The sequence below is a fragment of the Prionailurus viverrinus genome, chromosome B3 (genome assembly GCF_022837055.1).
Source record: "Prionailurus viverrinus isolate Anna chromosome B3, UM_Priviv_1.0, whole genome shotgun sequence".
Lineage (NCBI taxonomy): Eukaryota > Metazoa > Chordata > Mammalia > Carnivora > Felidae > Prionailurus > Prionailurus viverrinus.
Genome location: NC_062566.1, coordinates 57,350,961 through 57,366,112, shown reverse-complemented (window position 1 = coordinate 57,366,112; position 15,152 = coordinate 57,350,961). Strand labels below are relative to the sequence as shown.

At 39.9% G+C, this 15,152-nt stretch overlaps 1 protein-coding gene across 3 annotated transcripts in view; it reads left to right on the top strand.

Annotated features, from left to right (window-relative positions):
* CHP1 (calcineurin like EF-hand protein 1) overlaps nucleotides 1-15,152 on the top strand; it is a 47,505-nt gene that overhangs the window by 6,197 nt on the left and 26,156 nt on the right. For all 3 annotated transcript variants that reach the window (XM_047862698.1, XM_047862701.1, XM_047862699.1), the window contains one exon: nucleotides 3,730-3,802. In XM_047862698.1, the coding sequence (XP_047718654.1) occupies nucleotides 3,730-3,802 (73 nt within the window). The remainder of the gene's footprint in view (nucleotides 1-3,729; nucleotides 3,803-15,152) is intronic.

Sequence of the window (15,152 nt, the reverse complement as noted above, 5' to 3'; positions counted from 1 at the left end):
CCTAGGTTATCAGTCTGTTCTTCTGCATTACAATTTAGGATAAAGGCAAGGAAAAAATACTTTTCTTATTCCCTTTTCATTTTATTCTTCCCTCTGTCTCCTGCCTAGTGCTTGGCCTGTCTCTGAAATGCCTTCCTCCTTTAAGCATGAGGCAGCAATGATAGATAGGTTTGTAGTCAGGAAGATTGGCAGGGTCTTTCAAGTAATTTTTCAACAACATAAAATAATTAATGCCCATTAGTAGAGAAAAATACAGCTTCATTCAAGACATGACCATGTACACAGGCTTTTCTGAGAGATCAACTCCAGAGACTTCCTTTGGGTTACCAAGAATTGGTGCAGGTTTGGGACACCTGTCCTATTAGCCTAGTGCCTTCTGTTGAAAATAGTTCCTGGAAACTTGTCATGCCTTCGTTTGTGGCAGTTCCAATAACTTTCTGCTTCTTGAAGTTGCTCTGAGCTCTACACCTTGGACATCGCTTTATATTCTGTGTCATGGTGGATTTAGCACCTAAATTAAAGTTTGCTATCCCCACCCCCCCACCCCCACCTCCTCTCTCTCCCCCTCCTCCTCCTCCTCTTCCTTCTTCTTCTTCTTCTTCTTGTTAATAAACATTACTTCTGAAGTTTAGGAGACAGATTGTGATCTGACCATACTGAGTTATGTTAGAAGTTGATATTTGGCTGTTCATTTCTCCACTGATTTCTATACAGATACATTTCTCCTGGAAGATAACAGTTTTATGGTAGACGAAAATTCATGAAATGTTCCATATTTTTAAGGAACCAGCCATAAACTGATCTTTTTTTCTGAAATATGGGATGTAATACCATACCAAAACTTACTAAGGGAATTTTCAATATTACACTTTTCTTTTTTTTTTAGTGTTTGTTTATATTTGAGAGAAAGAGAGAGAAACAGAATGTGAGCAAAAGAGGGGCAGAGAGAGAGAGGAAGACACAGAATCTGAAGCAGACTTCAGGCTCTGAGCTGTCAGCACAGAGCTCTACTCAGGGCTCAAACCCATGAACTATGAGATCATGACCTGGGCCGAAGTCAGATGCTTAAACCGACGTAGCAACCCATGTGCCCCTCAAAATCCTACTTTAAAAGGTTTCAATGCTCAGTTCTTTGAGATGATCTATGTTGGAAAGATGTCTGATAGCTCATTTGTTAGGTGAAGGAGTTAGACTAGATGACAACATTACTGCCAGTTTTAAGATTGTGTTAATAGCTATACATACTTACATATACATACATGGAATTTCAAGAAGGATTTACAAAAAATTGGTAATAGTGTTTGCTTCTAGCAAGGAAGACTGGGGAACTTGGTTGTGAGAACGGAGACTTTTCATTGTGTACACTTTTATACTGTTTCCATTTTTATGATAATGTGTGCGGATTATTTTCTCAAATTAAAAAAAGGGGTACTTGGCTGGCTCAGTCTGAATAGCATGTGACTCTTGATCTTGGGGTTGTGAGTTTGAGACACACGTTGGGTATAGAGATTACTCAAAAATAAAATCTTAAAAAAAACTAGTACAAAAAGAAATACAATTGAATATTTTCCTTGTTTAAGGAAAGTAGTTTGAAATATATAGTACTCTTAGTACTAAAAACTGATCCAGTGGACTAGGTATTCTGCAGTTCTTAAAAAGGACTCTAAAGCAATATAGAAAAATTATGAGTTAATAAATGAAAAGTTATTACAACTAGTAAAGTGTACAAGTGGCTGATATTAGATGGTATATAAAGAAATGAAAACGGTGTTGGGATTGTGAACAAGTTTTGTTCTTTAAAAAATCTTTGAGGAAAGTTAGTCATTCTTCAGCTGACTTGTTTTTGTTAAACTTAAAGGGAACTTCAGTTCCAGAGCAACCTCTGAGGCCCGCGGCCAGAGCCCGGGTAAACAGGTCAGGTTCCTGAAGAAAATGGCTGTGGCTGCCAGAGTCAGGAGAGAGGTAGAGATGAATTAGTGCAACAGCAATACTGTACTTTCAGGTTCATGACGTGAGGATGATGATGATAGTGCTTAACCTGGAGTGCTTACCCTATGCCAGACACTTTGCCAAACACTTTCCTCTCCGGGATGAGGTTAGTTCTCCTGACAGCCCCTTTTGCTCGCCCCTCACTGGTGGACAGTGGTGCCACGAACGGAATCAGGGTGTCAGCCTGACCCCCACCAGAAAGCACCGGCTGGCAGGAGGTCCACAGCCGCTTCCTCAGTGCTTGGACCTCTGCTGGCTCTGCGCTGGCTGGGATTGATTCTCTTTTTCTGGTCTCTAGAGAGCTATTACCCGAGAGCCCAGTTTGGGTGAAACCTGATGCTGAAGAATTCAAGCTGCCCCTAGTGTGTCCTCTCATCCTAGCTCTAGGCCACTCATTTCCTGCTTCTCCCGCTGTGCCCCGGTTTGCTTTGTCCCATTGTTCCTTAAACTGCAAGCAGATATTGTTGAGCTGGGGGGAGGAGGACTACTATCAGAACTCCTCCAGTCACCCCTTTAATAAGCACAACCTAGGACAAAGTCCACACTTGCCACACCCTTTTTGGCTCTTTTCTTTTCTCCTTTGATAACTCTTACCTATTTTTCCCCTGCTACCTCCCATCAGCCAGGAAACAAAACTATTTCCCAGAAATTCCTATTGGCATTTTCAAATTCTTACTGTGTACCTGCAGTTATTACCTCATTTTAATTGCCAGCTCGTGCTTGAGTTAAAAAATGACGAACACAATAGCGTCCTTGTAGATGTCGTATGATGATAAGCTGAACTTTTTACAGATTGCCTAATTTGCTTTCTCAGAGCCCATTCCTTTACTGGAAACTCAGTGGAGCTCTTGCAAGCACAGAAAAGAGGCTGACCTGACCCTGTGGTCTTTTACCTAAATGTCAGTCCTGAGGGAAAAGAAAGTTGCTAATGCTTTGTGCAGGAGCAAACCAGATTTTAAAAATAGAATCTGTCCCAGGGTGCTCAGCTGGCTCAGTCTGTGGAGCATGCACCTCTTGATCATGCGGTTGTGAGTTCAAGCCCCACACTGGGTGTAAAGATTATTTAAAAATAAAATCGTTAATAAACTAAAACAAAAAAAAAATAAAAACAGAATCTGCCCCAGTCTTCAATTCAGTACAAATTACCGACCTGGCATTGCCAGCCCAAAACATCATACTGATTAATAGGTATGTGTTTTTAATCAAACCATGTGTTTTCATAGTCTCTGAGTCAGGTGAAAAGGTGAAAGTTTCACAGTTTCTTTTTTGTTGTTGTTCTTTTTGTTTTATCTTAGAGAGAATCCCAAGTAGGCTTGGGGCTGTCAGCGCAGAGCCCAATACAAGGCTTGATCCCACAACCATGAGATCATGACTTGAGCAGAAATCAACTGAGCCACCCAGGCACCCCACAGTTTCCTTTTAAACTAAATTTGGCTTTGTTTTGTTAAATCGTAACCACCTGACATTTAATATATAGTCCTAATGAAGACTAGGCTTCATTCCTGAGAGTCTATTTTGCTCTTGATTTATGTACTTTAAAACTCCATTCTCTTGTTAGCTTTTAAAATTCCTGTTTTGACACTAGAAATGAGTTACAGTTGAGACATATCCCCATTTACTCTCTTTGGAGTATATGGTGCACTAGAACCAGAAAGGCAGTTGGTTTCTGAAGGTCCACACTCGAGTTGAGTTTGAGTGGAGGGTGACTTCTCCAACTAAGACTAATTTTGTCTTCTTTAGTTTCCCACAGTCAGATCACCCGCCTCTACAGCCGATTCACCAGCCTGGACAAAGGAGAGAATGGGACTCTCAGGTAGGCAGTTCTGTCTGTATTTCCTCTTTATTTTGGGGCAATGTCTGAACAGGGCAGAGGTAATAGGCATCCAGAGTGCAGATAGGAGGGACAAGTTCTTCACTGTCTTTGGGCACCATCGATTCACAAGGGAGTTAAATAAGCAGAACAGTGGCTTTACATTTATCAGTAGGTGCTTGTTGCTTTATTCTTAACTTTTGTTGATTTGGGCAGCCAGCCTTCATGCTGCTCCTAGGAACCACCTGGGTGGTCTAGATTGTTTTGTCCTCTCTTCTCATTTCCCAATCCAACCCTATAACCCTAGGATACATCAGTTTATTTATATTAATGTTAGAGAAGATGTTCAATGTTTCAGTCTAGAGCAGTGGTTCTCCGGGCTCCTGGGTGGCTCAGTTGGTTAGATGTCTGACTTCAGCTCAGGTCATGATCTCACAGTTCATGAGTTCGAGCCCCACATCGGGCTCTGTGCTGACAGCTCAGAGCCTGGAGCCTGCTTCAGATTCTGTGTCCCGCTCTCTCTCTCTGCCCCTCCCCCACTCGCTCTTGCTTTGTGTGTGTCTCTCTCTCTCTCTCTCTCTCTCTCTCTCTCTCTCTCAAATGGATAAACATTTAAAAAAATACTTTTTAGACCAGTGGTTCTCAGCTGAGGGTCTTTTGCCCCTGGGTGATAAAATGTCTGGAGACATTTTTGATTGTCATGACTAGGGCTTGCTGTTGATGTCTGGTGTATAGAGGCCAGAAATGCTGTTAAATGTCATGCAACAGACATGATAGACCCTCCCATGACAAAGAATTATTCTTCTTAAATATAAAACATGCCCAAGTTGAGAAACTCCTGTCTAGAGTTAAGTATATGATTTCAGAGTAATGTGGTGTTGTACCACTTCATATTTGTAATCATCCTATCATAGTCCAATGAAATATCTTGGTACCATTAGCCCCCAACCTAACTCTCAATAGCAAGCATAGCTTTGACTAACCAAAAGCTAGTAGCTTTTCTAGTGGCTGACAGTAAGCAAGAAGTAGTTTGAGACTTCTTTGGAAGACTTCTAGCACAATTGTGGGATGTAGTATAAATGGGGAAGAAATATAGTTGTTAAGCCTTTGTACATAATCCTTGGACAGAATAGCTAGAGAATTGTGATAAATCCATAGAGCTGTGTTTGTGTAGGGCAACATCACTAGAAGCTGGGATTGACTCAAATCATGCTTTTTAGTCATTAAAGTCAGCAACTATGGAATATCTACCATGTGCAAAGACCACACTGGGTGCTTTTTCTTTTTTTTTTTTATTGAGGCAAATACACATAATAAAAAATTTACCATTTTAAAGTGCACAATTCAGTGGCCTTAACTGGATTCATAATGTTGTATAACCATTACTACTATCTAGTTCCAGAACATTTTCATCACCTCAGATGGAAACCTTATACCCATTAAGCACTCACTTTTTTTTTTTTAATATTTTTTAATGCTTGTTTATTTATTTATTTTTTCAACGTTTATTTATTTTTGGGACAGAGAGAGACAGAGCATGAACGGGGGAGGGGCAGAGAGAGAGGGAGACACAGAATCGGAAACGGGCTCCAGGCTCTGAGCCATCAGCCCAGAGCCTGACGCGGGGCTCGAACTCCCGGACCGCGAGATCGTGACCTGGCTGAAGTCGGACGCTTAACCGACTGCGCCACCCAGGCGCCCCAATGCTTGTTTATTTTTGAAAGAGAGAGAGACAAGGGCAAGCTGGGGAGAGGCAGTGAGAGAGAGAGACACAGAACCTGAAGCAGGCTCCAGGCTCTGAGCTGTCAGCCCAGAGCCCGATGCAGAGCTTGAACCCATGAACCACGAGATCATGGCCTGAGCCAAAGTCAGATGATTAACTGAGTGAGCCACGTAGGCACCCCTAATCTGTCACTTTCTATTCTAGGGACAACCACTAATCTATTGTTTTCTCTGTAGACATTCCATATAAATGGAATCATACAATATGTGGCTTTCTGTGACTGGCTTCTTTCATTTAACTTGGTGTTTTCAAGGTTAAATAATACAGCATGTATTGATATTTCATTTCTTTTTATGGCTGACTAATATTCCATTATATGCATATGTTACATTTTGTTTATCCGTTGATACGTTGATGGACATTTAGGTTTTTCACACATTTTGACTGTTATGAATAGTGCTACTGTGAACATTTTGTGTGAATATATATTTTAATTCTCATGGGGTTTACACCTAGGAGTAATATTGAAGGTCATATGCTAATTTTGTGCTTAATTTATTGAAGAACACCAAATTGTTTTCCACAGAGGCTGCACTGTTTTACATTCCTACCTGCAATGTATTGAGTGTTCAAACTTCTCCACATCCTCACCAACACTTACTATCTGTCTTTTAATTCTAGTGATCCTCGTGGGTATGAATGATTTATCGTTGTGGTTTTGATTTGCATTTCCCTGCTGGCTATTGATAAGGAACATCTTTTCATGGTTGACCTTTTTTGTTTTTTAATTAATTAATTAAGTTAAATTCAGGTTAGTTAACAATGTATTGGTTTCAGAAACAGAAGCCAGTGATTCATCACTCACATATAACACCTAGTGCTCATCCCATCAAATGCTCTCCTTAATGCCCATCACCCATTTGCCCACCCCCCCAACCCTGTTTGCATGTCTTCTTTGGAGAAATGCCTTTTCAAGTCCTTTGCCAATTTTTTAATTGGTTTGTCTTTTGTTGTTATTGATTTCCAAGAGTTCTTCCTGTATTGCAGACACTAGACCCGTATCAAATATATGATTTACAAATATTTTCTCCTATTCTGTGGCTTATCTTTTCATTGTCTTTGTAGTATTCTTTGAAGCACAAAAGTTTTAAATTTTGATGAAGTCTAACCTATCTAATTTCTTTTTTGGTCCATGTACTTTTGGTATCCTTTCTAAGAAACCATTGTCAAATTCAAGGTCATCAACATTTACCTCTGTGTTTTTTTCTAGGAGTTGTATAGTTTTGCTCTTCTGTTTAGGTCTTTGATTCATTTTGAGTTATCGTGTGTGTGTGTGTGTGTGTGTGTGTGTGTGTGTGTGTGGTGTGAAGTAAAAGTCAAACTTTAGCTTTTTGCATGTGGATGTCTACTTATCCTAGCACCATTGGTTGAAGAGACTATGTACATTTGTACTTGAAAAAATACATCAGGGGGGCGCCTGGGTGGCGCAGTCGGTTAAGCTTCCGACTTCAGCCAGGTCACGATCTCACGGTCCGGGAGTTCGAGCCCCGCGTCAGGCTCTGGGCTGATGGCTCGGAGCCTGGAGCCTGTTTCCGATTCTGTGTCTCCCTCTCTCTCTGCCCCTCCCCCGTTCATGCTCTGTCTCTCTCTGTCCCAAAAATAAATAAAAACGTGGAAAAAAAAAAATTAAAAAAAAAAAAAAAGAAAAAATACATCAGGGGCTGCCTGGGTGGTTCAGTCAGGTGGGCATCCAACTCCTGGTTTTGGCTTGGGTCATGGTCTCCTAATTCATGGTTTCCAGCCCCACATCAGGCTGTCTGCGCTGCTAGCTCGGAGCCTACTTGGGATATTCTCTCTCTCTCTCTCTCTCTCTCTCTCTCTCTCTTTCTCTCTCTCTCTCTGTCTCCCCCTCTCTCTGTCTCAAAAGTAAATAAACAAACTTTAAATATATACACATACTTAAAAAAAATAAATCAGACTAAAATCCTTTTTTTCTTTCCGTTCTAATACTTGAATAATTTGCTTGAGTTTAGGTTTACATCTTCCTCATAAATTCAGATTTAACCACTACGTAAAGTTATAGAATTCACATGCATTTTGAGTCCTTCTTTGTGGAAACTGAGTGATCTGTAAATGTTGATGTGTGTTTTGATCACTTTCATTATTTGCAGGAAAACAATGGAAAGACTTTCATAAAAGGAGTTGTTTCTTCTTAGGGTGAAAATTTTGCAGGTGTCAACTAGTGTTACCTACTCATTAAAATCTTGGTAAGATTTGGGGCGCCTGGGTGGCTCAGTCGGTTAAGTGTCCGACTTCGGCTCAGGTCATGATCTCGCGGTTCGTGAGTTCAAGCCCCGCGTCAGGCTCTGTGCTGATGGCTCAGAGCCTGGAGCCTGTTTCAGATTCTGTGTCTCCCTCTCTCTCTGCCCCTCCCCAGTTCATGCTCTGTCTCTCTCTGTCCCGGAAATGAATGAACGTTGAAAAAAAAAAAAAAGAAAAAATAAATAAATAAAGGTTAAAAAAATTTTTTTTAAATCTTGGTAAGATTTCCTCAATTGCTAAAACACCATTTCATACTCTATGGAAAGCCAGTGAACTAATTTACTCATCTGATAGGTATTTATTGACTGTCAGTGATGTGCTGGGTACTGTTCTCAGTGCTGGTTTTACACATTCTTGGTTGGGGAAGAGGTGGTAGAAAGTGATACGATATTTTTTTTATTTCCTAGTTACCTAGATCTAACTGATTTTTTGTACTCAGTTTTACAAAGCCCTAGGTCTTAAATTTGTGCTTTGATCTCCATGTGGTGTGAATCAAAATATGGGATTATCCCAAGCCTTGAGTATAAGAGGAAATTACCCTATTGTACTACACAGTAAACCAATAGCATATTGTATGTAAACCATTTTTTGGACCCACCTACTATCAGGACATTGCTCTGGCTATGCTTCCTGACACTACCATCTCCGCCTCTGGCCATCCCTTAGATTGTCTACCCTCTTCCCCAGCCCCATCTTCTCTTTTACTCCCTCTAGCCTTAGAGAATACCTGCTAGACTCTAAAATCTTCTGTAGTATAACATAATTTAGTTCTTTCTAGCCTTCACTGCCAAACCCAGCTCAAGTTCTGTCTTGACTTTTTCAGGGTACTCAGCCAAATGCAAGTGACCAATCTTTTGTTCCCTAGAACAGGATCTACTTTCTTAAGAAGGCTTTTGGCAGAAATATTTTCCTTTCTACATTTTCTTTACTTTCCTCTTCCATGATGCTCCCATGTCTGGGACCTGAAGCTAAATTCAGTAGAGTCAGAAGCTATACCATGTATCATCCACAGCATTTGTATTCTTTTGTAGTGTCAGTCCCAGTGGGAACATAAAGCAGAAACTTTGGAAGGCTTTGGTTAGGAATTGAGCTTCTGCAAAGTGCTTTCAGAGATTTGCCCCAAAGTATGTTTTATAGAATACCAGTTCCTTGGTCTGCCAATAGGTGTTGGATAAAAAGAAGAAACATAATTATCGACTAAACTGTGCAAAGCTTGGGGCGCCTGAGTGGCTCAGTTGGTTAAGCGTCTGACTTGGGCTCAGGTCACGATCTTACGGTTCATGTGTTCGAGCCCCACATCGGGCTCTGTGCTGACAGCTCAGGGCCTGGAGCCTGCTTCAGATTCTGTGTCTCCCTTTCTCTCTACCCCTCCCCCTTTCCTGCTCTGTCTGTCTCTCTCTTTTTCTCTCTCTCAAAAATAAGCATTAAAAAAATAAATACAGGGTACTTGGGTGGCTCAGTTGGTTGAGCATCTGACTTCAACTCAGGTCATGATCTCACAGTTCGTAAGTTTGAGTTCTGTGTGCGGCTCTGTGCTGACAGCTCAGAGCCTGGAGCTTGCTTTGGATTCTGTGTCTTCCTCTTTCTCTGCCCCTGCCCTACTCACACTCTGACTCTCTCTCAGGAAATGAATAAATGTTTAAAAAAAATTTTTTTTTAATAAATGAACTGTACAAAGCTGGGTAAACAAGGTTTAACAGGCTTCTTTTTTATGGGTTTTCCTGGCATCTTTAATATGCTTAAGTGAATTGGGCCTCTTCAAGAAGGGAGTATTATAAACAGTATTTACCAAATTGATTTTTGGAATTTTCCTGTAGACTTTTTTACATGGATCACCTTCCAGATGGATATTTCATAGAATGTAAAAATATACCGTAACCTCACAAATCTCATTTTCTTCAGAGGCCGTTATTTTAGGTCAAATGTTTCTACCACTGCTGTTAAAATTGATCTTCCTGAAATGGCATCTGTCCTGTAAGGGGTCTTGAAGTGGTCCTTTGTAGGTCAGGTCAAGATGAGAGCCTGATCAGCACCTGAATACAAAGATGATTTCTTTTGTTTAAATATCTTCTGTATTGATCTAATCTATGGTGTTAGAAGTCAGGATAGTGATTACCCTTTGTGGAGGGGAGCAGATAGAGACCAAAGGAGCATGAAGGAGGTGTTTGGGTACAGATCATAAACCATTTCATGATTTGGGTAGTGGTTATAATCTTTACTTGGTAAGAGTCATCATGCCAAATACTTGTGATTTGTGCTCTTTTCTGTAGGTATGTTATACTTTAGTAAAAGTTTGCTTGAAAAATAGCCTCTGTTTTGAGCAATTTTAATATTGACTCTTTGTCACATAATACTTTTTCTGTGGGCTCCTGGGTGGCTCAGTCGGTTAAGCATCCAACTTCGGCTCAGGTCATGATCTCACAGTCTGTGAGTTCAAGCCCCGCGTCAGGCCCTGTGCTGGCAGCTCAGAGCCTGGAGCCTGCTTCAGATTCTGTGTCTCCCTCTCTGCCCCTCCCCTGCTCATGCTCTGTCTCTCTCTGTCTCAAAAATAAATAAAAACATTAAAAAAAAAACTTTTTCTGAAATAATCCCATGATGAAAAATATTCCTCGATGTTAAATCATGCAGTTTAGGTTGACTACAGGGGATAGTACAAACCAGCTAAACTCTGCAAGAAAGTTTTTAGTGGGAATTGCTTGTTGGCTGTGTTGTTACATATCACTTAAAAAAAGACTGCCTGTTGGGAATGCACACTGGTGCAGCCACTCTGGAAAACAGTATGGAGGTTCCTCAAAAGATTAAAAATAGAACTACCCTATGACCCAGCAATGGCACTACTAGGTATTTATCCAAGGGATACAGATATGCTTTTTTGAAGGGGCACATCTGTTACAGAACCAAGTTGGAACACTGGTGGAAAAACCAAGCGGCAGCATTTGGAGATCTTGGTGGATCAGAGATTTACTTAACACCGGGGGGCTCAGAGGAGACTGTTTCTCCAAAGATCTGAGTGCCAAATGCAAGTGGGGAGGGTAATTTATAGTTGTCAGCTTCCATATCTGTGGGGGGTTTTGCGCGCGCAGCAAACAAAGGAAGAAGAACCCAGAGGAGAGGTCTCTAAGCTAGAGACCAGAGTTTGTTTTAGCCCCATTGGCCATCTTTGGTGTACTTTATTCCCTTCTCCAACACATGCACCCCAATGTTTGTAGCAGCACTATCAACAATAGCCAAAGTATGGAAAGAGCCCAAATGTCCATTAATAGATGAATAGATAAAGAAGATGTGGTGTATATATATATATATATATATATATATATATATATATACAATGGAGTGTTACTCGGCAATCAAAAAAATGAAATCTTGCCATTCACAACTAAGTGGATAGAACTAGAGGGTATTATGCTAAGTGAAATTAGAGAAAGACAAATAGCATATGACTTTACTCATATGAGGACTTTAAGATACAAAACAGATGAACATAAGGGAAGCAAAAATAATGTAAAAACAGGGAGGGGGCAAAAACATAATAGACTCTTAAATATGGAGAACAAACAGAGGGTTACAGGAGGGGTTGTGGGAAGGAGAATGGGCTAAATGGGTAAGGGGCATTAAGGAATTTACTTCTGAAATCATTGTTATACTATATGCTAACTAACTTGGATGTAATTTAAAAAAATTAATTAAAACAAAATGAAAAAAATAATATAGCAATTAAAAGACAGCAGTTTGTCAGAGTGGATTACAAAAAAAAAAAAAAAAAAGACTACCTGTAAATTTTAGGAGATTGTGTCCTGAATGGTAGCTGTTTATCTGCTTAAACACTGAGTGCTTTTTAAGGTTTATTTTCTTGTTTGACTTTATTCAGAGGACAGATGATTTCAGTGTCCCAGACAAGCACTTCCTTGTACACACTGGTATTAGTTATTTCAGAATAGGTTTCACAGATGAGAACTGTGATGCTAGTCTAATTCTCACTCTTTTAGCAGATAATTTTCCTTTCTGAAACCTTTAAATATCTCCTTTTGATGTTCTGAAACTTCACAAAGATGTACCTTTTTGTGGGTTATTTTTCATTATTCACTGCTCAGTATTAGGTGAACCTTCTCAATCTAAAAATACATCCATTAGTTGGGAAGTTTTCTTCTTTTATTTCTTTTATTATTTCCTCCCCTCTCTTTTCCTTTTTGATCTTTATGGCTTATCTGTTGGCTGCTTACTGGACCACAAAGACTCAACTTTCACTCAATATTTCCTGGCTGTTTTGACTTTTTCCTTTGCTTTCTGAAGGAAATCCTTGAATTTATTTTTCAGTCATTTTGATGAACTTTTTTTATTAGTCCACAGCCTATTTTTAATTTCTAAAGACCTCTCTTTTCTCTGACCTCTATTCTAGCATAGTAACTTATTTTTGCTTTATAGATGCAAAAGCTTATCAAATGTCTATGGGGTTACTTATTAGAATCTTTTAGAACTTCCTTGTGTTCCCTGAATTATTGTTACCTGTATTCATCTTGATCCTACTCTTTTGTGCAATTAATTTTCCCAAAATATTGGGTGAACTTTGGTTGTCCATTCATATTTATGAAAAAGCCTGCATGGATTACTATAGAAAATTGGCATGGGTTTGTTTGCGGTTGCTTTCACCACAGGTCTTTCCTGGATGGAAGGGCTGACTTCAAGTCCTCTATTTTCTGAGCAGGGCCAGTTGGTAGACCTCACTTTAGGGTATATGGTCAAGGAGCAAGGGTACAGATCCCCCCCTCCCTTCTTCAAATAAAAGGACTGTGTTCCTCAGAGGCCAACTTCTCATATTTGAATTCAGCCCTGCCCAGGTAGCTCTTTCCATTTCTTTCCTAACAGATCAAATGGTTTTATATTGTTAAGATGGGCGTCAGCAGCATTGGGCAGCTGGCCTATTCTTTAAAAATTCCTGTAATTACCCTGAATGTGGCTTCCCTTACCTGGCAGTCCTGAGTGTGGTGCCTTGCTGAGATTCTGCAGGGCAGAATGGCTCTCAGCTGTGTTGCAGCCTTTTCATGGGCCCTCCTCTGACTACTTGTCACTACATTTGCACTTATTTTCTACTTCCAGAATTTGTCACAGTCACTTGGTTACTAGCACACGCCTCCCACCCTGATTGTTTATGTCACGGATATATTCTAATAACGTGTGTGTTTCTGCTGACATTTCAGGGGGTTTTAGAGAGTGAGAGAAGGTAAATGTGTGTGTGCCCAACATATTCAACCAGAGGTCACACGTAGCCTTGCAGATTAGCCAATCTGGCCCTGGAATGCTGCAACAACTAACAAAGTTTAGATTTGGCACTTATTGACACTTTACATGAAAATAATTCTATTATTGAGAGCCTGGGTGGCACAGTTCTTTGAGTGTCCAGCTCTTGGGCTTGGCTCAGGTCATGATATCACATTTTGTGAGTTTGAGACCGACACTGGGCTGTGCACTGATGGTGCAGAGCCTGCTTGGGATTCTGTCTCTCCCTCTCTCTACCCTTCCCCAGTTTTGCACAGACACTCTCTCTCAAAATGAGTAAATAAACTTAAAAAATAAAGTAAAACATTAAAAAAAGAAAATCACTCTATTATCAAGACAACAACAACAAAATTATATTATCAATTTAATTTAAAATATTAATTAAATGGGGGTGCCTGGCTGGCTCAATTGGAAGAGCATGCGACTCTTGATCTTGGAGTTTTAAGTATAGAGATTACTAAAAAAATAAACTAAAATATTAATTACGTGCTTTAAATAATGGAAATTATTTCTGTGTTAAATGTAAATAATAACTTATTTCTATTATATCACTTGAATATGGAATGCTTTTAAATTTCTTAATATGTTCCCACAAGCGTGTCCTATTAACAGATTTTAATGTCCTCATTATGTATAAGTCATCTAAGCATCGACCCAGGATCCTGAAATACAAACAGTTTACTGTAAGGCTAATTCTCCAAGTAAGAGAAGGAACCTGCACAGTGAAGATCAGTGTAGAGGGCTGGCACTTCTGGTTACTAAAAGTCTCTCAAACCTCAGTGTGCTGGTGAAGGTCTGGAAAACCACTCTTCACTGGGAATTTCTTGGCCACAAAGAATGCTGTTATATGGTTCTGTTCTCAGACTTGCCTACTTCTAATAATAATATCTTTTCTTGAGGTACCTGGGTGGCTCAGTCGGTTGAGAGTTTGACTTCAGCTCAGGTCATGATTTTATGGTTCATGAGTTCAAGGCTCACATCAGGCTCATTGCTGTCAACACAGAGCCCACTCTACATCCTCTGTGCCCCCTTCTCTCTCTGTCCCTCTCCTGCTCAATCTCTTTCAAAAATAAATAAACATTAAAAAAATATCATATCTGGGGCACCTGGGTGGCTTAGTTGGTTAAGTGTCCAACTTGGATTCAGGTCATGATTTTGTGGTTCTCTGGGTTCAAGCCCTGTGTCAGGATCTGTGCTCAGGATCCAGCTCAGAGCCTGCAGCCTGCTTCAGATTCTGTGTCTCCTTTTCTCTCTGCCCCTCTCCTGCTTACACTCTGTTTCTCTCTCTCTCTCTCTCTCTCTCTCTCTCTCTCTCTCTCTCTCTCTCTCAAAAATAAATAAACGTTAAAAAAATTTTTTTTTAATGTTTATTTATTTTTGAGACTCTCTCTGTCTCATGAATGGGCATTCATGAGCATGAATGGGGGAGGGGCAGAGAGAGAGGGAGACACAGAATCAGAAGCAGGCTCCAGGGTCTGAGCCATCAGCCCAGAGCCTGATGCGGGGCTCGAACTCACGGACCACGAGATTGTGACCTGAGCTGAAGTCGGACGCCCAACCGACTGAGCCACCCAGGCGCCCCAAAAATAAATAAACGTTAAAAAAAATTAAATATATATATATATATATATATATATATATATATATATATGTATCTTCTCTTAAAATATCTTTGAGGAATATTTTCCTAGGTATGAGATAGACTATAATATTGGCATGCTTTTTTAACGTACACACAAATTTTGAACAAAATCTTACACGTAGGATGTGTACTGCTTAGAGGATATATTTTTCTCTATTAAGTTTGTGTTAGTGGACAAATTTAAGAAGTTGTTTTAGAGAAATTGCCTTGATCTCCATTCTACTATAGAACAACTAATAAAAATAAACTGTATATTTATTTAACAGTTTACAAACGATTATTTTCTATTCTTTCATTTTCATTTTGATACTATCAGTAGTATTCCTCTTGGTCTTATGGAACTGCATTGTATATACAATCTAAATTCCAGGAGTAGAATTTTTTTAAAAAGT